This window comes from Pyrus communis, chromosome 6 (assembly GCF_041283825.1).
Source record: "Pyrus communis isolate YQ-2024b chromosome 6, ASM4128382v1, whole genome shotgun sequence".
NCBI classification, from domain to species: domain Eukaryota; kingdom Viridiplantae; phylum Streptophyta; class Magnoliopsida; order Rosales; family Rosaceae; genus Pyrus; species Pyrus communis.
Genome location: NC_142570.1, coordinates 2,169,338 through 2,190,856, shown reverse-complemented (window position 1 = coordinate 2,190,856; position 21,519 = coordinate 2,169,338). Strand labels below are relative to the sequence as shown.

General features: G+C 37.6%; 4 protein-coding genes across 15 annotated transcripts; 2 read left to right on the top strand and 2 right to left on the bottom strand.

Annotated features, from left to right (window-relative positions):
- The first annotated feature begins 5,008 nt into the window (after positions 1–5,008).
- LOC137711416 (protein BREAKING OF ASYMMETRY IN THE STOMATAL LINEAGE-like) lies at positions 5,009–5,554 on the top strand. Its single transcript, XM_088696158.1, has 2 exons — positions 5,009–5,078; positions 5,205–5,554. Exons 1-2 carry the CDS (start codon positions 5,009–5,011, stop codon positions 5,552–5,554), a joined length of 420 nt encoding a protein of 139 aa, XP_088552284.1.
- A 910-nt stretch (positions 5,555–6,464) lies between these two features.
- Positions 6,465–9,407, bottom strand: LOC137711415 (protein MICROTUBULE BINDING PROTEIN 2C). 2 transcript variants are annotated; one of them, XM_068450654.2, is made up of 6 exons: positions 9,284–9,389; positions 8,970–9,210; positions 8,632–8,715; positions 7,652–7,996; positions 7,034–7,252; positions 6,465–6,741 (listed from the first exon to the last, which is right to left on the bottom strand). In XM_068450654.2, the coding sequence occupies exons 2-6, from the start codon at positions 9,180–9,182 to the stop codon at positions 6,589–6,591; spliced, it is 1,014 nt and encodes a 337-aa protein (XP_068306755.2). In that variant the 5' UTR covers positions 9,183–9,210; positions 9,284–9,389; the 3' UTR covers positions 6,465–6,588. The 2 variants fall into 2 exon arrangements, with proteins under 2 accessions (XP_068306755.2, XP_088551499.1); XM_088695373.1 differs by having other exon boundaries at positions 8,970–9,407.
- Positions 9,408–10,535: 1,128 nt separating this feature from the next.
- LOC137709755 (uncharacterized) lies at positions 10,536–14,982 on the top strand. 5 transcript variants are annotated; one of them, XM_068448733.2, is made up of 7 exons: positions 10,536–10,849; positions 11,921–12,059; positions 12,282–12,373; positions 12,552–12,646; positions 13,046–13,636; positions 14,197–14,582; positions 14,706–14,982. In XM_068448733.2, the coding sequence occupies exons 4-7, from the start codon at positions 12,629–12,631 to the stop codon at positions 14,818–14,820; spliced, it is 1,110 nt and encodes a 369-aa protein (XP_068304834.2). In that variant the 5' UTR covers positions 10,536–10,849; positions 11,921–12,059; positions 12,282–12,373; positions 12,552–12,628; the 3' UTR covers positions 14,821–14,982. The 5 variants fall into 5 exon arrangements, with proteins under 5 accessions (XP_068304834.2, XP_088551495.1, XP_088551498.1 ...); XM_088695369.1 differs by having other exon boundaries at positions 13,043–13,636; XM_088695372.1 differs by having other exon boundaries at positions 10,540–10,849; positions 13,054–13,636.
- Positions 14,983–15,549: 567 nt separating this feature from the next.
- On the bottom strand, positions 15,550–20,971 carry LOC137710627 (dof zinc finger protein DOF5.4). 7 transcript variants are annotated; one of them, XM_088695364.1, is made up of 3 exons: positions 19,715–20,944; positions 19,215–19,301; positions 15,550–17,350 (listed from the first exon to the last, which is right to left on the bottom strand). In XM_088695364.1, the coding sequence occupies exons 1-3, from the start codon at positions 20,689–20,691 to the stop codon at positions 17,233–17,235; spliced, it is 1,182 nt and encodes a 393-aa protein (XP_088551490.1). In that variant the 5' UTR covers positions 20,692–20,944; the 3' UTR covers positions 15,550–17,232. The 7 variants fall into 7 exon arrangements, with proteins under 7 accessions (XP_088551490.1, XP_088551491.1, XP_088551494.1 ...); XM_088695365.1 differs by lacking the exon at positions 15,550–17,350 and adding an exon at positions 18,120–18,458 and having other exon boundaries at positions 19,715–20,943; XM_088695368.1 differs by lacking the exon at positions 15,550–17,350 and adding an exon at positions 18,120–18,458 and having other exon boundaries at positions 19,215–19,297; positions 19,715–20,941.
- Between the last annotated feature and the right edge of the window lie 548 nt (positions 20,972–21,519).

Below are 21,519 nucleotides of genomic sequence, written 5' to 3'. Positions count from 1 at the left end.
TTATGGTTTCTACATGTTTCTAACCAAAGTGGAGAATCAAACTATTGTCATGAAAGATCTATCATTAGGCTACAAAGATTTATTAAAGCATTAGATGTTGAGGCCAGAAGATACAACTATAAGACGAAAGCTTAAGGCAAAAGGGATACTAGAAGACCCAAGAAGACTTGAAAAGATATATTTTTTTTTTAAGATATGGACATTTTTTTTTTTTAGAATAATTTTTTGCTTTAATGTTGGACAATTTTATGATTTCTACGTGTTTCTAACCAAAGTGGAGAATCAAACTTTTGTCATGAAAGACCCAATGTTGTCATGAAAGATCCATCATTGGGCTACACTGATTAATTAAAGCATCAAATGTTGAAGCTGGAAGATGCGACTATTAGAAGAAAACTTAGGGTAAAAGGGTTACTGGAAGACTTGAAAATATATGAGCATATATTTTTTTTTACTTTAATGTCGGGCACTTTTATTGTCATGAAAGATCCATCATTAGGCTACAAAGATTAATTAAAGCATTAGGTGTTGAGGCCAGAAGATACAACTATGAGACGGAAGCTTAAGGCAAAAGGGATACTGGAAAACCCAGGTAGACTTGAAAATATATTTTAAAAAATGATATGGACATTTTCTTTTCTTTTTTAGAATAATTTTTTGCTTTAATGCCAGACACTTATATGGTTTCTACATGTTTCTAACCAAAGAAGAGAATATTCAAACTATTGTCATGAAAGATCCATCATTGGGCTACAAAGATTAATTAAAGCATCATGGTTGAGGCCAGAAGATGCGTCTTCCATAATTTATCAATACAAACAAATTACAATTGTTGCCGACGAGGTTTCATATCATGAAAACGTCGCATAATAGCCTCATTATCAATAAAAGCAAATACATCTCTCTTAACCATTGATTTCCCATTATGTTATGCAATGGTGTTTTAACAATCTTCATAGCAAAAAAAGCTCTCTCCACGGAAGCAGTTACAACCGGTAACACCAAAGCCAATGTAAGAAGCTTATACACTAATGTATAGCTTGCACACCTCTCGGTCTTCACCAACTCCTTTGCAAGATCACAAATTCCTCTCAATGATGAAAACTCATTATGCATCTTCATATCGTGAATGTAATTGTCAAATTGAATTAGAAGATTCATGAGGTTCATACAATCAAAATCTTAAGGATAAAGTTGGGCTAGACGAACAATTTTTGCTTTGTCAAAAGATGCAAAATTATTCACCGGACTCAAATATGTCATACAAAGAAGCAACTCGGTGTTTACCTCATTGAAGCAATCATTCAATTCATTTAATTGCATATCAAGGACTTGAAAATAAAGGTCCACACTATAGTAATGGAAATTTTTGTTTCCTAATTTGCTCATTATGCTTGGAAAGAAATTGCATAAACTCCAAATAATTACCCCTATTAATTGATTTCAACGATTCATCGTGACCACGAAAAGGCAAACATTGTCTCAACAACCATCTTGTGCACTCAAGTGAGGCACTCAATAAAGTATGATAATTAATGCGAGCTTCATCGGTTTGGTTAATCACAAATGTTTCAATGTGTTGTTTTTGTGTCATCAAATCTCTAGCTTGTTGTACATCTTTATTATGAAGGCTTTCAACACCTCCCTCATGGACTCGAAGATTTTTGGGTCCTTTCTTCCAATTCGTAAACCCTTTCTCAGTGAAGACATCACTTCCAGTGCTACCCATTTGATCGAAATCACAATTGAAAAGATAGCAATAACGACAAACTGCAGTATCTTTTGATATACTATACTCCAACCACTTAACCTTATCAAACCAATTGGTGATAAAAACATCTTTTGTTGCTAACTTTTCTTGGCATGATGTGGTCTCTAGGTTGACAAGGATCATTTTGGAGATAGTGTATACAAATTGCTTCATGATAATTAGGTGAATAATCAAGCATTCGACGTCTATGTCCAAGGTCTGCAGGAAGATTAGCCAATATTTCATCCAACTCAATGGCTTCACTTTGTTGTGAACTACTCGAAATATTTGAAGGATGACTTCTTGGAATATTTGAAGGAGGAGGAAGACTACTTGGAATATCTGAAGAAGAAGAACTACCTGAAATGTTTGAAGGAAGATTCAAGTATTGTTTCTTATAATACCGTTCCATTACATAACTGTAAAATGGAAAGAAAATAAAATTCTTAGACTCTTAATCCTAGAGTAGCCTACACTAATATGCATAATACCAACCAACAATTCATTTAATCAATACCAATAAGCATACAAATTATTCAATAAATAAAAATTAAATTCAACTAATCATATGAATAATTGTATACATTACGTGATAATTCAATTAATTAATCAATAATCAAGAATTCAAATTTTAATTTTCACCCTAATAATAATTTCATATCAATAATCAATAACCAATAACCATATTAGTGCGTTACCATATGATTCTATACCAATTAAACAAAATTCTTATTAAATAATTAATTAGGGTTAGGGATTATAAAGTTAGGAATTAAAAAATTTACCTTTGAAGGCTGGAAGCCGGCGGCTCAGCAACTGGAGAGTGGCTGGTGGTGGCAACAAAAAGCCAACGGGAATCAGCCAAACAGGATTAAAAAAAATTATGTTCCATTGCTGCTGGGATTTTGAGGGGTAGCTTTGCCCTATGTCTCTGATTGGCAAATGGGAAAGGTTGAAAAAGAAAGGGGGACACGCGGGACTGAGAGGGAACGGGGGCGGTCCCCCCATATATATATATATATATATATATATATATATATATATATATATATTTTCAAACATACGAAACGGAGCCTTTTTTTTTTTACCAAGACCAAAACAACGTCGTTTTGGTCTAGATGTTAAAAAAAAAAAAAAAAAAAAAAAAAGGCAATATGCTGTTGTGCGCAGCAAAACCAGATCACCCGACAGACAAGGAGGGGTTGAACCAGCGCTCTAGTCATGTTTTCCAGTGAGGGGAGGCCAACCCCACTTAGTAGAATATAAGATTTGGTTGTTATAACCATTAGGTATTGAGGCCACTCAAGCTATCGTACAGAGATATCAGATCAACCTTCTAATTTAGCATTTTCATCAGCAGATTTACATTATGTTGGAATCCCACATCGATGGGGGTAAAGAAAAGTAATGACTTTAAATAGAATTACCCCACTCTAACTAATACCGAGACCTTTTGTGGTAAAACTCCATACTTAACGGATTTGGCAAGTAGTAAAGTTGAGGACAATATCGGTATCATTAAAGTGGGGACCCCACAGGCCCGTTGTTCTAAAAATTTCAACATGGTATCATAGCCCACGGTTACGAGCCCGTGCAAGCCAAAGACTTGTCACCAGGAAGTGTGGGCTTGGAAACAAGTTTGGACTCTTAACATAGAGCTGGCCCCTAAGTTCTTAAGAATCACTTCTTGAAAAAAGATTGAAAACAAGTTTGGACTCCAATTGAGCCGACCTATGAGTTTCAATTGCCGAGGCAATGTGTGGATCTTCACGTGTGAACCATTAAATGGGGTTATACGTGAGGGGACGTGTTAGCAGTCTTACATTGGTGGGGGTAAAGAAAAGCAATGACTTTAAATAGGATTACTCCACTCTAACTAATACTGAGGCATTTTGTAGTAAAACCCAACACCTGATGGATTGGACAGGTGGTAAAATTGGAATCAGTATCAGTATCGTTGAAGTGGGGCTCCCGGGTCCGTCGGTCTAAAAAATTTCAACACATTATCCGTAATAGCATTGGTTGTCATCGACGTCTGTAAAGAAACAACATTAGGGTTTAACAAATTAACTAATATCGGAGTTGATCACAACGATACAGCGTATACAACACCAACAGTTTTGTCTTTGTAGATTCGCTATGGGCTTGCAAGTTTCTGAAGAATCAGCAACCTAACAATGCAATGCAAACAAGTGGTTGGTTTAAATGTCATCTTCTGAACGCCCCAAAACTAAACTGGTTGAGCTTCCGCACAAACTAGGGTGTGCTGACACAAAATTATATAACGAAAAACCAGATTTATCTTCTAAACCCCACGCCCACGGCGGTCTTGTTTCTTTCACTCATTGAATCAAGTTAATTGCATGCTGCTGAGAACAAACTGGTAGAGGCACGAGATGCAAGTCACCAAATAGAAAAGAACCACGAACGTCGAACTTTGTATAACGAGATAAATGATAATTTATAATTCTAATTGAAAATCTTTACCCTACAATGATCGCAAGGATTTGCTCAAGTTGCAGTAGAAAACACAGAAGAAGGATCACTTCCATAAACTGTAAAGAAACAAACAGCTATTTAGCTTTCCAACTTCAAGGGAAAGATTTACCATGTGAGCAAAGCCGGCGAAGTCTCCTTTATATTAGAGCAGTATGACAACCAACCCAAATGCTCCCTTATACACATGTGCCGGCCTCATCAATGGCTACAAACCTAATGTTATCCAATATGAAGTCAATCTCTGTAGTATAATTAGACCAAATGCAATCTCCTCCCCCCTTAGGTACTAACTGGATGGAGGCGCCAGTTAGTGTTGCCAGTCACTGGAGGCACCAGTTAGTGTTGCCGGTCACAGGAGGCACCGGCATGTTTAGGGTTGCTTGAGAATTTTGCATTGCAAGGACTCATTCCACTAACCAAATGGACGCGATTATTGGATACAATGTCACCGACATTAGATCATAAAGTAATAATTTTCGGTGTGACGATTACACCGGTATTAATGTACAACGATTTGTTTTTGGCATTAATTAGGGGATGGTTTGTCAACCATAATAATTAAATAATTTTCTTTTCTTTTTCGTCTTACAATGTTTGGGAACATAACTGACTAAGTACTAATTATGGATTAACACTGTAACTCCCTTGGTCATTCATCCCCTTTTTTCAAATTCAAATAGTTCATTTGATTTTTGCCTCTCTCTCTCTCTCTCTCTCTCTCAAATTAAGACAATCAAAATGTGCAGCACACCATGGACAATGACAAGGCTAGTGAGATGGCGCGTGAAGGACTGGGCTTCGTGTTTCTTGGCTTGCAGGTTTCTTTTGGGTAAGCGCAACAAATCGATAAAACATTCAAATAAAACACCATAGTAGATATTTGTTCTTAATTATCGTAGTTTATTTCGGATCGGGTAATCTTTTTTGTTTTTCTTCTTCTTTTTTGTTTATATAGATGATGAACCAGCTGATAAATGTTGCCCTGCAACGCCGCAATTGCCAATACGAAACATGGCTTTCGATATGCTGGGCGAAAGCAGAAGCAATGAGACGGGGAAAAAGATGTCTAGGCAAAAAAACTGTGACAGAGAGCGACGACTAAGACACAGTACTAAACAAGTTAAAGACACAAGCTGCAGGCCACGTTTTTCAGATGAGGAGTATATAGTGTTCTGCTTTAAAGAAGATGGAGCATTTGAAGTTGTGAAAAACGGCAAACTGGAAGCGTCGAACACCATAGATTGCGCGTCAAGAAACTCACCGAGGCCTGCCAATCGGAAGGTTAGTGAATTGCGACGATGTTGATTACTGAGAGAAAGGGAAAAAATTTATTTGGTTAATTTCTTTTGCTTTTGTTTGATCAAAACAGCTTAGCCATGGGGAGGATACAAGAGCAGTTGAAAGGCATAGCAATGAGAAGAGGTTGACTGAAAAGGCTTATGATATTTACCCTACAAATGATGAAAAATGTATCATCTTTGACCAAAAGGTAGAGAACCTTCTTTATGTTTCTAAGTTTATATTTTTTATTTCAAAAGAATACGCAATTTAAATTTTCTTTATAAACCACGATTTATCTGTACGAAAGAATGATGATTTTCGTGTAAAAGTAAGTGTATTCATAAAAAAAAAAAAAAAAAATCTACCTTATATCTTCTTTTCTTGAAATATAATTATTTTACAAAGCACGAGGAAGAAGAGGAAAACCGCTCGGGTCAAGAACCACCTCCGAGTAGAGATGTCAAGGATCGTTCGACCGTGTCAGTTGAATCAAGCGATTCAAATCAATCGGATGGCAGCACAGGCTCTTTCGCGTTTCCGGTGTACGTTACAATATATATTGGTTTTATAGTATTGTTAGACAATTAACTAACACATGATTAATTCCTGATAATGTTTGGTAAAATCATGACTGCAGGTTGGGCAGGGAATGGAATGGCAGTCCTGTGCAAATGCCGATATCAGAAGCTATGGACTTAAGAAAGCACAAGGCTCGCTGCATCGGCTTTCAGTGCTGTCGATTCTGAAATTTGAAGTGTTTTTGTCAAATTTTTTCCCCATGAGGTTAGATTAAGCATAAGCAAATTGTTGTGTCTAGTGTAAGTAATAAAACAATCGCGATTAACGGTTCATATGTTCGTGCTTGTAACTTTGGAGAAATCACGTACGATTATCAACAAAAAATCCCGTACTCTATCATGCCGAAAACTAGATAAACAAGAAAAGACTCGCATTTCACATAACCCAGCAAAAGGGAAGAAATACAGTAAAAATATACAATAATTATGCAAACTACCGCAACGCAAAGCCGGTCAATACCTAGTGGCACTAAACCTAAATCATGTGAGAACTAATGACTGAAGATGTAACCTGGCACTGGCTGCAGTGGCAATAGATTCTTCGTCTTGCTTTTCTTTTGCGGCAGCAACAGCAGCGATATATGCTCTTCTAGCTTCTTCCATTTTCCTCATCTGTGCCTCATCCAAATCATCCTGTCCATTAAAGCAAGGATCTTTAAGTTGCAAGGAATGCAGCATCCAACAAGCAGATACCCATGAACAAACAATTCTCAACACACGCGATTGGTTAACCACACACAATAAGCAAGTAATGAACAACAGATATCTGAAAATTTAACGGTAATGATACAGGAATCTGATTGCAACGATAGAGGTGTCTCGAGCAATTAGTTAGCATACAATAAAACAAATGACAGGACGAACCAAAAAAATATATATAAAGGAAATTAACCACCATATCCAGGGGATGGGGTTGTGAACTTACAATGTGAGGAAGATGATCCATAGTACGCATTGAAATATCATAATCTTCACCGTATACAATGGGATCAGCTTTCATCAAGCTTTCAAATAGGAGCATAAATGACGAAATATGTCCTTGCAAGGAGTCTTGCTCTCCTTCGAGCTTCTCCACTTTCCTGTTGGATGTCATCACTTCCCACTGTAACTTTTCCAAAGCAGCTTGCTTGTCTGCAAGCTTAATCTGTGAAAAACGACAGATGTTAATAACGTTATAATTTGCAAAATAGAGGTGCTGTGTGCATCAGAGAGAAAGAGAGAGAGAGAGAGAGAGAGTCCTTGATGATATTCCATTTTAGGCAAGCGGCTATGTTGTGGTCTAGATTAAATCAAAAGTAAAAAAGAAGATCCGAACATTAAATAAAATAATAAAGAACACAGATCTGTTTCTGCATTACCAAGGGTAATTTTTCAAACAATAGTGCCTATTTGGAAAAATCAAAAACAATGTCACAACTAACATTACAACCACATTCACTAGGTCAAAATTCCAGAATGACTAATGTCATTAGGTATCACAAGGAAATAAAATATGATGAGAAATCTCTAATCAATGCCATGGCACCAAGTGATGCACACATACCTTTGCATCAGAGAGTTGTTGCTTAGCAGCCTTTATTACCGCATCTTTTTCTGCAACTTGGTGCTTATCTTCATTCAGTTTTGCTTGAACAGCGTCCACTTGGTCCTTTGAGATCTCCGATGACTTTAAAAGTTCCTCCTTCTCTGATACTTTCTTTTGCAAATCATCAACTTGTACCCTTAATGTATCCAACTCTTCTTTTTCCGCTGCCGAAGCCCTTGAGGAAAAACTTGAAAAGCTGCCAGCATCAAGGCAGCCAGCATTTTTGCATGAGTCCTTGTCTCCATGATCCCTCTTCTGTCTTGCAGGAATGGATTGAGCCGCATTCCTCCCTTTTTGTTCAACCTTTAAAAGATAAGAAGAGAGGAACATTAGGAACCCATTTGATGAATCATGCAAAGAAATTAAATTGATCGAAGTTAGAAATACAGAAGACTTTAAAACCCTTAAAAAATGGAATTGACATACAAAGCAAGAGCTTGACAATCAAAATGAAATCCCAAGGATGATTGGTAATGGAAATTTGGCATCAATAATCCACCGAATCGAATGAACTTCTCAGATTTTGCATTAATTCAAATATTTATTGCATTACTTGTTTCCTCATAAAAGGAATATGCATAACAAACAAACCATAAAGGAAAATAAATGATCTGAGGCCTTGAAAAACTCTCAGATATCAAACTCTTCGAACGACAACAAACAGTAGTTCAACATCACCAGTTTGACATGCCATCAATGTAAAAGTAAAATGGAGATAGTTTTTAGTACATTTGGATTTACTGCAACTAGAACACTAATAAAAAGCACACAACTTTCCATGATAGATCAGAGTTGATTGTTCCTAAATTAATAAAGCTATCAAAACAATCTGAGTAGCAAGCATTACTTGTGTGCATAGTAAATGTAACAAATTAAAGAATGCCATTGTTCATCATAGAGATTAACAATCACAACTTCAGAAAACCGAAACATCATACTTTTTTGGATAAGGATTCTCTTGAAGGTGTCTTGGTGTAGGCCACCGAACCCCGCCGCGTAAACGAACTGCTAGCTTTCCGATCCTGAAAGATTTTTTCAATGAAATTGTGAGTAAAGAAGCAAAAAAATCACTAATTTCAAAAACCCCATTCCAATTTTTTCAAAACCCAATCAGAAGCAAGTAAAGCAGCAATCTTTAAAACTACCCAATTCATCCCAACCCAGCCAGTAACGGCTACTTTCCCAAATTTTCTCGGCCGGCAACCAAACACACTGGAAAGAAAATCCCAGAAAGCCCTGAAATTCACATTCCAAGAGAGAGAAAGAGAGGAATTACGATGAGGGACTGGACGAGAGGGACGATCTCGACGAGGTCTTTGAAGAGGACGCGATCGAGATTGCTGTTGGTGGCGGTGGAGGAGTGAGCGAGTGAGGACTGAGTCGAGTGGTGGGTCGGGGACGAGTTGGCATCCCCGGAAAGCCAGGATTTTGGGTCCCCGAAATTGCTGGAATTCTCTTGCGATTCCAGGAAGTGCTGCGGGTCGTACATCCTCCTTCTTCCCCAATTTGTTTTCTTTCTGAAAATAAAATTCAAAAATCAAAAGTTGCACACAGAGAGAGAGAGAGAGAGTGAGTGGCACAGTCGCAGACCGTGTTTTCAAAAACTGTTTCCTTTTCGGACAACCGATTTCTCAATGAAATTGGAAACTTGGCCAAAATAACTATTTTTCAAATCTCTGAATTGGAGATTTTTTGCTATGTGGTCGATTTTAGTCACAGTGTCTCGTCAAAATTTTATAAGGAAAATTAATGGAAATGATTTAAAAGTTTTGAGTTTTAACAAAAATAATAAAATAAAAGATTAAGTGAATAGTATCATAATTAATTTTTTGAAGGCAGATTGTTTGCCCTCCCACTTTCCATGCCCTCCTGTTTTGTGTGATCATGGTTAAACTACGTCAACATTTTATATTACTATTCTTTTTTGTTTTATTATCTCTATAAAAAAAACATTATAAAATATTGATATGGCTTAACCGTGATCACACAAAATAAGAGGGCACGGGAAGTGAGAGGGCAGAGAATCTGCCTCCTAATTTTTTAGCATAAAAATATAATTTTTTGTTAAAGTAAACAGTACTAAGTGTTTTTCATTAAAATTCTCTTTTTTATAATTGTGTTGTTGATACTTAATTGATTTTCGGAAACTTTAACGAAAAGTTCCCAGTGCTGTTCACTTTAACGAAAAATCATATTTTTCAATTAAAAAGTCAATCTTGGTACTATTCATTTTACCCTTTATTTTGTCCTTATCGTTGAAACTCAAAGTTTTCAAGTCATTTTCATTAATTTTCCTTTAATTTTAACCATTTGAGACAGTTTAGACTTTCAAAGACGCTTTTTAAATTTTATCATAAAAATTAGACTTCTCATTCAATCTTCGGTTATTGTTGTTGTTTGTTCCAAAGACTCTTGCTTTCGAAGACTGAGTTTATGTTTTTTGTAATGTTGGCTCCTAATGCTAGAGAGACTAATCTAAATTTTGTTAACTAAATACCATGAAAATTAATGATTAAATTATTACTTAAGTGTTGATTAACGTACTTATTTCTTATTGGTTACGTGTCATTTATTTTACAAATTTAAACTACGTGGCATTCTTTTCTCTCAAATTGTGGTCAACTCCAAAACTTGCTCTTGAAGGACTTGCGCTTGTAATGGTACTAAATAGCAGATAATTGTACTTATTTAGCAGGACAGGTGGGACTATCCCAAAAAAAAAAGGAAAAGGAAAAGAAAAAGAAAAGGGAGATGTCACCAAGGAAACATAATCTACAAGATTTCGTGTTGGTTAAAGTGACAGTTCAGTTACTATAAATTCCTGCTTTATTCATTCCTTCATAAGTATTCAATGTTTTAACTGTCCTTTTAATTGTCATGTTCCTTCTGCAACGGTTAGCTTCCTCTAAAAATGCTTTATATATGACTCAACAGCCTCAATATCTTGGATTTTGGATACATTTTTCGTTTATACGAACGGTACTTGGAGTGAGAAAATCAAACACAAAACCTCAAGCACAGATGTAAATAATTGTAACGGCTTTAGTTGCGAGCTTCTCTCTCGATTCTAAATACCTGCATTATGATTGAGTATATATGTAGATGCAGAGCAGCACTGAAGAATCTGCTTCGGATTGTTCTGGACTGATAAGAGAGGTAGGTAGTTTTGTTTATCAATTATAATCTAATTAAATGATTTTTTGTTGAGTAATTCAGGTTGTGAAAAGTTTTCGTAATTGAGAATTCTATTTTCCAAATATGTGTTGTTTTGGTATTTCGGTGGTTTTTCTTTCAAACTAATTGGCCTAATTCACGTATATACAATGAGATTATAGAGTGTCATTTTCATTCTCTCCTCCTCAAAGGTTTTACTTCCACATCTCATCTATATAATAATGACAGAGGCAAGTGTAGAGGGATAAAAACATATACCATCGAAGAATCAAGTTTTATAGAATCCACCCAAAAGGTTATTTGATTAATATTGAATTAATGATTACAATAGCAGCCACAAGGCTTAAATAGACTTAGACCGACCATTGGGAAGCTTGAGGGAGTCTAAGGAAATGTACAAAGAAGTCTTAGGAAATGTAAAGAAATTAATCAAACGTTAAACAAAAAGTCTGAGTTTTATTACAAACTTTAAAATGTGGTTTTGGAAGTCTAAACAACCTTGGATAGCTAAAATCCATCGTAAATAATAGTAAAATTGTGTTTTTGAACCAGGACGTCGCGCTCTTTGCAAAAGGGTATCATGGGCTCAAAACGAAGCTCGGATGCTGAATGTGTAAATTCCCGCGGTGTCCTTTTGTCATCTTTCATATGGTGTACATCAAATAACCAGAAAATTTTGAAAGAAGAAACGTTGAATCATGGGTTTTTCTCTTTTTGGCAATTTATTTAATGTATTAACCTGAAAAAGAGGGTAACATAAACCAGAAAATTAATTGGGAGAAGAAATTTAAACCAGTGTTACATGTGATGTTCAATTCACCTAATACAAGTAATTAAAACCCCAACCATGTGTGTTAGCACAAATACACAAATTCCCATTGCCAGGTAAGCAATGCTTATGTGGGAATTTTTCATTGGATTTGTTACACAAGTTTGGAAGTTTTATAAATTTCTGCATTTGCTTCTGGTAAAAAACTGTCCAAATTCAGGATGCTTATCTCTTAAATTCATTCTTTGTATTGAAGCGGTATTCTGATCTAATCTAAATTACAGGAGGAAAATCGAACTCTCGAGAAGAGAGTTACCCTGCTTCAGCCAACTTGGTTACACTTTGCTCATTTAATCATGAAGAGTTTTCAGTAAAATCTGTTTGCTTTTAGAAGACAAGAAGAATTGGACATCTTCTAACCTCGTAAGCCAGATTCTGCTTTTTTATTTGAATATAAAAGTGCTTTTTTGCAAGTTCTTATGTTGCTTCCTCCTAATTTCCCTGCGGTAATTCTGTCTCAGGATTTTTTTTTTACAATTTCACCTGCATTCTTGACTTCTATTTACGTGTATTAAATTAAACAGCATAAGTTTTAATCTGTTGAAACAAAACCCTGCCTCTGAAGTACGATTTTCGCTAATGCAGGTCGCGGAAGGATTGTAAAAATCTGGATTGTTTGGAGAAGGTTCTGATGAAATGGTGGAGCCTTCTGTTTCATAATGTTTAGCACCTGCCAGGTGAGTAGCAATAGTTGCTTCCTCCTAATTTCCCTGTGGTAATTTTGTGTCAGGATTTTTTTTTTTCCAATTTCACCTGTATTCTTGACTTCTATTTACGTGGATTAAATTAAACAACATAAGTTTTAATCTGTTGAAACAAAACCCTGCCTCTGAAGTACGATTTTCGCTAATGCAGGTCGCGGAAGGATTGTTAAAATCTGGATTATTGTTTGGAGAAGGTTCTGATGAAATGGTGGAGCCTTCTGTTTCATAATGTTTTGCACCTGCCAGGTGAGTAGCAATAGTTGCAACACTACAACAGTTTTAAGATTTAATCTTTACGAACAAAAGGGAAATCAGAATGAAATTACGAAGGATAAAGGTTCGATTTCATACTAACCAAAGTAAATATACCTCAAAATTTTGTGTCTGAATTTTGTTTCCTTAACGTTAGTTTAAACAAATGCAAGTTTCTGCAAAATATGTGTTGGCATTACTGAGCAGGATGTGTCAAAGTAGTTCCAAACCTTCTATATCACCGCCCGAAAAAACCTATGTGTGCACTAATTGTTTCTTGACATGGAAAATTATTTGACCTATTAATTTGATCAGTTGCATAATACCAGTCTCGTTGTTTTTCGTTACTAATAGCAAAATAAGTTTTAGCTTTTCTTTCGTATTGATTAGCAGTTCAATAGGGTGTCCATGGATGGCCATTCAACCATGGTCTTCCAGCCTGTTTACAAGTCCTTCAAGTTCAAAAGTTCCGAAGTCATGAAGGGATTGAAGGTGGAAAAAAGTACTAGTTCAAACGATAATGATAATCTGTTCATTTCTGATTTGCAAAGTCAAGACAGTGAGGTGGTTCTGAATCCACATCCAGATGATAGTCAGAATATGCGCGCTATAAGCGACGCCGTGACAGCTAGTGATTGCGCAGCTTGGAAGGATTCTGCTAGAAAGGCTGCTATGGATTATGACTTGCCAGAGTTGGTTGCATTCCTTCAAGGGAGCAGCAACTACCAGTTGTTCAAGGATATCTGCATTGACAAGGAAGTTCGATGCGAAGATAAGTGTTCCGCAGAAAACTGTGAATTCTATCATAGTAGCATTGCTTGGATACTTGATTCTGAACCGGACAGCGAGAGCGAGTCAATTAGAGAATCCCTGGACTCGGAGTCGTCCACTTCAACCGATGAGAATGACTGTAAAAAGGATGATCTATCAAATGATCATTCAATCAAGAAGATCATATCCGAAAAAGTGTTTTTGGTTAGACAGGTAAGTCGCTAAATATTTCGTTGCTCGAACTGAATCCCCTTGAACATAAAATCTTATTTGTTGCAACTTCGGAAAACTGTCAACTAACGCTTCACTTCGAGTGAGTACGTAGGATGAAAATGCTTACAAATTAGGTTGCAAGTATTGAAGGATAATATGCTCATCTGTCATGTCTTAAACAGTCGGAGGAGATTAATGCCACCGACGACATTACAATTTATTAGGTTTAAGGGTCAGTATCGGATGGCAAATCCTACCAACCGGTTGGATTTTATTTTACGCGTTTAGAGACCATTAAAGTTTGTGTCATTTTCTGAAAATTTTTATGTGATAATTGGTAATACGAACATTATAAAAGATGGAGAGTCAAGAGATTGGTTTTAGTTTCTTCACTGTCACGTTTGTGTCATTCTCTGGACTCGCAAACTTCCAGCACGAATTAATGCTCGATCAACACTGCATAAATCGAGCAATACGAACACATACATATTGGAACTATCTTAGCCATACACTACTCATACATACTTAATTGATTCCGTTTCTGATTTCTTGTTGTTTAGGGTCCAAGTAACGCAGTCTTGGGCGCAAACTCAATGGGATTATCTATAACTAAGGCAATGGGTGACAACAGAAGGACAAGCAATGCTTCTGTAAAAGGTGGCCTAGAAAATACAAGCGGAAGCGAAGAGTTTCATGCCTCAGAAATGGAAAACATGTTGAGGCATGATTCGTCCCAAGATGGGTTGTCAGATGGCCTAGCAGAATCGAGTCAACGGCACCAGCATTGCAGCGGAGAATCCAGTTCCTCTGCATACGAACTTCCTTCGGGCTCGATTTCATACTCGGGAGGAATACCGGGTTTTGGCAGCATTTCTCTTCGGTCGGGCAGCATCTCTTTTCGGTCGAGCAGCAGCACAACGAGCTCTCGGTCTTTCTCTTTTCCCATGTAAATTCTCTTAACTTCACTAACCCCAATTTTTACTGCTTGCTCTTAAATATTTTCTCAGTTATTGTAGTATGTGGATAATCTCATGTAGTTTTTCTATTTGAATTTTGACATGACGAGCAGATTATCCTCGGAATGGAATGGCAGCCCGGCGAGAATGGGGAGCGCTGACCATCGACAATTACACCGGCACCGACACCGGCACTGGGGGATGCGATTTCTCTGCTGCAAATTCTGAATGTCACACACACACACACACACACTTAATTTTCTTTGCTTTAATTTTTCGTCCGGGATGTTAAGCCTTGTGCAGCCTTGCCTTATAGATCATACACACATACTCTGATGTAAACAATAACATCATAATACAAGTCCATTTGAAAATGTTTGGATTTCTGCATACATCAAGGTTTGCTGAATGCAGTTTTATTAATTTCATGTCCTATTGTTTACTTGAAGTGAATTTTATGGCCTCGTTCGGTATCTAGGATTGGATTTGAGTGAATAAATCAATCACTATATCGACGGTATGTTGAAGGAGAGTGTGAAAAATTGAGTCCAACTTGAAGATAGAGAATGGATTACTCGTTAATTCAAGTTATCCATGAAAGTCCCCCACAAAATGGTAAGTTTACGACGGATAAATTTTTTTCATGTCCCATTCCCTTAAAATGAAAAATCATCCATTCTAATTTAGTCATAGACATCAAATGAAACCTAAGATTATTGATGAGCATGCTTCTGTAAATCTTTGGACTTATGAAAAGCTTTTAAGTGCTTGTGATGGTCACAATGTACGTAGTGTTACTAATTCATGGTTTGATATGTCATGGACCTACGTAATGTGTTGTAACATAAGTTGATTGGTAATACACATCGGAGTGTGATATATATAGTCCCACTTTCAAAACCGTCACCAAACTGATTTATTAACATAGCTAGATCAATACTAAGAGAAGCTTAGAAGTTGGAAATTAATAACTGAATAAAATTAATCCATACATGATACAAGCAATATTAATAGAAGAAAATTCAAACACAAAACTTCAGGTGCAAAAGATAAGCAGTCGGAACAACACGAGCTACAAACCCGTTGTAAGTAAATGCAATACTTACCGCAGTGGGTCAAAACCATAAATTTTGCCCCCAACTTCCTCCTCAAGTTGATGACCTTAAAATTCTTATATAGCCAAGCTCCATTTTCAGAAGGCTCAAATGTTTGGTTGAAAGTAGACATCCCTATGGCAAACATCCCAAACTGTGAATGTCAATCGATAAACGTCACGAAAACGAAAAGCCAACGACAGCCTATCTGCCCAACTGTGTGAGGTTCTTCTAAGTTTTAATTACTTGCAATGTGAAGTCACAATCCATGCCAAATTGTTGCTTGGCCGCAACAGGGTCCATGGCCTATTTATTCGTCATTAATGGCAGTTCTTGGGCAAGAAGAAAGGGAAAACAGGTCACATCTTGATCATCTGGGCTACAGTTATGGTAGCGTACTGTTGTGCCCCGCTCATCGACCATTGCTTGCTTGGACCAGTGCAGCTTGCACATGCGTCGCAAACAATTTCGATTGATATCTTATCGAGGACGTTGAATTAGGACAGTCAATCATGACTCAAAGCAACGTGTCTGCTCTTTATACTAGAGTTTTAATTTCCTTCCAAAGTACCATTGATTGTTTAGTTTAATTTTGAGTTGTTATTAAGAAGATGTAGAAATTGTGATGCGATGAAAAGGTCAAGGATTTGAATGTGCAACCACTAAGGAGATGTGGAAACTGAAACATGACCAATAATTGATGATAACAAGAGCAGAGTCACCAAACCATGATATTATCCAAACATGAAGTGGAATTAACACTCTTAACACGCATTTTCACATCACATCAAAGCTCGTGAGGTGGGAGCACGGGAGTCGGTTGGCCTCAAAATGTGATTTAACCTATTTGTGCTATGAAGAAAGTTATGATTTCTCGCTTGAATGAGTAACTCAAATGTTTATAAATATGTGCAAAAGTCTTTTAATTCTCCGATATAAGATCAAACTTTAAACAAAAATCTTCTCACTTCAAAACTCAACGTACCTTCATATATAATTCTGACTCCGCCACTCGTTTACAAGAATACATAAGTATTATATTCCTTGAGTCCTAAGTCATCCATAACCTTCCCCTTATCTCAATATCATTGGCATGGTTAGCCTAATCAAAACATATAAATTTGAAGTCCATAGTTTATGCATGTATATTGCAAGTTGTGAGGAACCTGATGAGGCACACGGACACCGAATGCGTGACTCATGGAGAGAAGAGCTCTAGTCAGTCAGTCACTGAGTCAGAGGCCACTTCCGGTTCTGAACTTGCCCATCTGGACCCCACTCCCTTCCCACTCAGTAGTACCCGTTTTTACCAGTCCCCACCAACCCACCTAACTAACCTACTATGGGTCCATCACCACATAGTATCCACGTCATCATCTCCACCATCTTCCACAGCTCACTCCAACATGCACATGTTCGTATGTCTATCTGCTAATCCACATCCGTTAGTTGAACTAGAGTTGACGAGGAGGAGAGACCAAAGTTATCGGATCAAGTAATTTAGATCTTTGAAATTTCATCCAACGGTCAAAGATTATTATAATTTTTAAGAAATCAAAACAAGTGAACCATTGGATGAAATTTCAAAGGTCTGGATCACTTGAACAGGTGGTCTTGGTGGAAGAGATCCAGAGAGAATCTCTTCTCGTTGATGAGAAGTAGCTCTGTTTAAAATATCAGTATTAGTAGAATATTGAGGTGTAAATTTGTAAAAATATCGATATTGAATTGGTTGTCTTCAATGAACATGATGATAATTTGCTAAAAAAAAACGTTGGGATTTGAAATAAAACTTTAAAGAATGTCAAACACTAGTTTAAACGAAATATAAGAGTTTCTCCGATATTTAAAAGATTCGAAAATATCAATGAAATTTGTCGGTTAGCAGAAAATTTAGAGTTTCTCATATATGAGGTGAAATTTAGTTTCTCAAATCTTTCTCTAATTTTTCCGATATTCCACAGAAATATCGACTGTATCGAAGAAGTTTCAAACATTGTCTATGTGTAACAAAAACACCAATATCTTCGTGGTGTAATAGATAAGTAATACAATGTCACATATTAAAACATTTACGCATAATATTATATTATTGACTAAAGACAACAGGTTTGACTTCCTAGCGTTTCACGAGGAGCATGTGAGTTGTTCCTTTAGTTAAAGAGAGTAATTAGGTAGTTTGGGGGGAAAAACTTATCTACAATTAGATTTCTATATAGCAATACACTAGTAATGCTACCATAAGCAACTTTCACACGTGATAGTACTCGATCAAACGTAAAATATATGACTGTTGTGACGTTCTAGTTAGTAGTTATGATAAGTTTCTTTCAAATCAAGTTTACATATGGATAGGTTTCAATACATAACTAGAGTATAAGAGTACACTCTTACATTTTCATGTTGTCGTCACTCTCAGTATCACTCACGTCACACGATAAATAATATAATCCGATTGCATTCAAGATTTTTCCCGATTGAGCACTCAGTTGCCAGTGACTATACGTGAATACGACTCTACAACAGAGAGCAGAAGAGAGCCAGGACAAACCGACCCTCCTCAGTCCCTGGCCCATAGCGCAGGCCCACGTGGCCACTTCCACTATCTTCCAAACCTCCCCTCTTCCCCATCCCCTCCGCCACGTGGAGTCATAATCGCGCATGGGACTACATCCAGTTCCCGATCCAAGTGGGCCCCCACTCCCCTAACCAATTTGCCAACTGACTCTCCTCAGTGCCCGCGCACTGCCCCCCGCACCACTCCTCCGTACACTAATATCAACACCCGCCAAAATTAAAAATAAAAATAAATATCTCATTAAAATTATTTTGTCCTAACAGTTTTGATAATTTATTTTTCAAAATTATGCCATAATATTCATAAATTTTAAAATTTAAATTTATTTAATGATGATAAATGAAAAATAATTAACCTAAATGCAACCTAGTTAGTAGTTACCGCCATTTCACTGTTAATCCTTGATGACGTAGCAAATCCTTAAGTGCCTGTTTTAATAAAGAGCTACTAATTATAATTAGGAAGTGACTACATAGACTATGCATATATGAGTAAATTAACTGAAATTAACGAAGCATGACTGAAGTTAAGCAAGCTGATTAAATTGGACCGTTCGTATTCTCGTACTTGAGTTTGTAGTAAGCTAGGCGCCGCGACGGGCTAAAACCTAATGCCTAGATGTACTAGGCGAATTTAAATAAATTTATTATATTTTGTGTAAATAAATATCAATTTATATTTAAAATATATATAAACTACAAAATAAAATAACATATATATTATGAATTATTGAAACATAATGAAAATAGAATGCCTAGATGAGTCTGGACAAGCTAGACGATCTAAACGGGATGTTAGACGGACTAAATAGACATCTCAGCAGGTCTAGCCGTCCTTTCTTAATTTTCAAATGTTGGCTAACCGTCTAACGCCTAATCGGTGCTAGCGGGAATTTTTAGAACAGTGGTAGTCGGTAACTAGATAAATACTGCAGATATGAATAACTTAACTGAGGTCCTCGACGCAGGACGCGAATTAGATTACGCCATCTTAACCAAGATCGAAGCGTCCGGTCATACCTAAGTTCGAATTTCTTCCTCGTAAATTCAAAACAACATTTCATAAAAAAAGCTGAAATTAAGGAAGAAAGTGATCCCAAACACAAAGATCACAGTAAGCAATTATAATATTTCTCTCTATATATTTGATTAATTCAAATCGAAATACATGAGAGACAAAACCCAAAAAAACAAAATTAAAATTAAACACTAACACCAAGTTAGTTGCAGATGAGCCTCAAGGGGCAAGAGCAAACCCAAAAAACATTCCAAAATCATCAAATAAAACCTCAAAAAAAACACCAAAGAAAAAAAATTATAATTATATAAAAAATTTACATTATATATTCATAATTTTCATAAAAAGACCCTCTCAAATTTAAATTTCTATTAACCAAATTTGAGATTAATTTTTTTTTTAATGGATGGTTAATTAGAGAGAGAGATTTTACGGGAGGTAGAGAGTAGGGTGGTCTTGATCAGTCCATTGACTATGACTCCAGTATGCTTGATCAACGGTGTTAGGAAGATCAAACAAACCTTGATCACCTGATCCCGGTTGCCAATCCAACGATCCAAATCCTCCTCCTCCTCCTCCGCCGTGGGATCTGTTTTGGAACACTGATAGATCCACCTGCACCGTCTGATCCAGCAATCCACCGCTGATCTCCTGCATCTTCACTCCCTGGTTCTGCTGCCCCCATTGGTTTTGATGAACTTGATTATGATCATGATTGCCTTGCTGATTAAACGGCGAGCCGTTGATGTTTCCGAAACTAAACGGCATGTCGTTGGAAGAAGTGATCAAGCTGGTGAAGCTCCCGATCTCCGAGAAAATTCCGTTAATCTCCGTACTATGATCTAGCAGCGCTGCCGCCGAAGCGCCAGGCTCAAAGCCACCGTTTGCGCCGCCCTGAGAAATGAAGAAACTGGATTCCGGATTATGAATATTGCTCAGTAAGTTTGAAGCGGAGCCGGTCGAAGACGGCTCTGAGATGGCCTCCGTGGCGGCAGTGGCAGCGGCCGCGGTGGTGTTAGTGAGGCTGGAGCTCTCGCTACTCGAACGAGAGCTGGATTTGTTCTGATCGGCGCTGTTCGGTTGCGGTGGAGGAGGCGGCGGGGATGATATCGGCGATGACGAAGATGAATTTTTCGTCTTGGAGCGTTTAGTTTTGCGACATCCGCCTCCGACGGGGACGTTGCGGAGGACGCCGCCTTTTGTCCAGTAGCGGCGGCAGGCCTTGCAGAAGTGGCGGGGCTGGGAGAGGTTGTAGTTGTTGTAGTAGCAGAACTTGGTGTTGAGAGAATCGCACCGCGGGCACTTCAAGGCATGCTGGTTCGGGTGCTGATGCGGTCTCAGCCGCGGGTCTACTCCTCCCGAGCCCCCGAAGAACCTCCCTCCACCTCTCACCGAATGAATGTCTTGCATTTCGATTACCCAAGTTGACAGACTGCTGAATTTTTCCGAGAAATTTGATCGATTTTTGAGTTTTCCGGGAAAAAAGCTGATGGAATTGCTGAATTTTCCGGGAAACTTCGCTCACATTTGCGTACTTCGAGTGTGCAATCTTTTCCTTCTCACACACACTGTTTTGAGTTGTTATTATAGAGAGAGAAAGTGAGGAGCGAGAGAGAGAGAGAGAGAGAGAGCGGAGCGTTGGAAAGGGAGGAAGAAATTGTAAGCTGCGAACGCCGACAAATATCCCTCTCACATATCTTTCCCAAACTCATTCTATTTTTATCGGAAATTACCAAATTCGCCCCACGACACACGCAAATGACACTGCGACACTGACCGATGCTTGGAGTGCTGAAAAAGACCGAAATAGCCTTACGAATATCAAAATACTGTGAAACCGTGGGAGAGGAATAAGATCGAGCCGTTGGTTGACGACACGTGGACGGCGAGAGGGGAGCGGGACTGTCGCCCTGTCGGCCACCCTAATTTTATCGGCTGAGAGGAGAGAATCTGGTGGAGCGGGTGCCACGTTGCGGAACGCTAGTGGTGAGTTGTGGAAAGTACGCGGAGGTTACTGTGTGATGTATCTGACGTGATGTTGTCCTCCTGTTCAGAGGCTTCGTGTGTTGGAAGTTGTCTTCTGATGTACGGTCTACGGTGTACCCTTATATATGTGATAATCTAAATAATTACATTGTTAAGATTAATTAACAACATGATAAGCTAAGGTTATATTTTTCTTGTGTAGGATTATTTTAGACCGTTTATATTTTAGAATGAGAGGGTAAATACATTCAG

Excerpts from the sequence above, each read along its gene's own strand:
- LOC137709755 (XM_088695369.1), top strand. Across the intron at positions 13,637-14,196 it reads AAGTGTTTTTGGTTAGACAG|GGTCCAAGTAACGCAGTCTT; the intron begins GTAAGTCGCTAA and ends CTTGTTGTTTAG. Across the intron at positions 14,583-14,705 it reads CGGTCTTTCTCTTTTCCCAT|ATTATCCTCGGAATGGAATG; the intron begins GTAAATTCTCTT and ends CATGACGAGCAG.
- LOC137710627 (XM_088695364.1), bottom strand. The coding sequence starts at position 20,691 with ATGCAAGACATTCATTCGGTGAGAGGTGGAGGGAGGTTCTTCGGGGGC. Across the intron at positions 19,302-19,714 it reads CACCCTACTCTCTACCTCCC|GAAGAAATTCGAACTTAGGT; the intron begins GTAAAATCTCTC and ends TGAATTTACGAG. Across the intron at positions 17,351-19,214 it reads GTCCTGCGTCGAGGACCTCA|AGCTACTTCTCATCAACGAG; the intron begins GTTAAGTTATTC and ends TATTTTAAACAG.
- LOC137711416 (XM_088696158.1), top strand. The coding sequence starts at position 5,009 with ATGACAAGGCTAGTGAGATGGCGCGTGAAGGACTGGGCTTCGTGTTTC. Across the intron at positions 5,079-5,204 it reads GGCTTGCAGGTTTCTTTTGG|ATGATGAACCAGCTGATAAA; the intron begins GTAAGCGCAACA and ends TTGTTTATATAG.
- LOC137711415 (XM_088695373.1), bottom strand. The coding sequence starts at position 9,182 with ATGTACGACCCGCAGCACTTCCTGGAATCGCAAGAGAATTCCAGCAAT. Across the intron at positions 8,716-8,969 it reads CTCTCGTCCAGTCCCTCATC|GATCGGAAAGCTAGCAGTTC; the intron begins GTAATTCCTCTC and ends AAAATCTTTCAG. Across the intron at positions 7,997-8,631 it reads GAGAATCCTTATCCAAAAAA|GTTGAACAAAAAGGGAGGAA; the intron begins GTATGATGTTTC and ends TATCTTTTAAAG.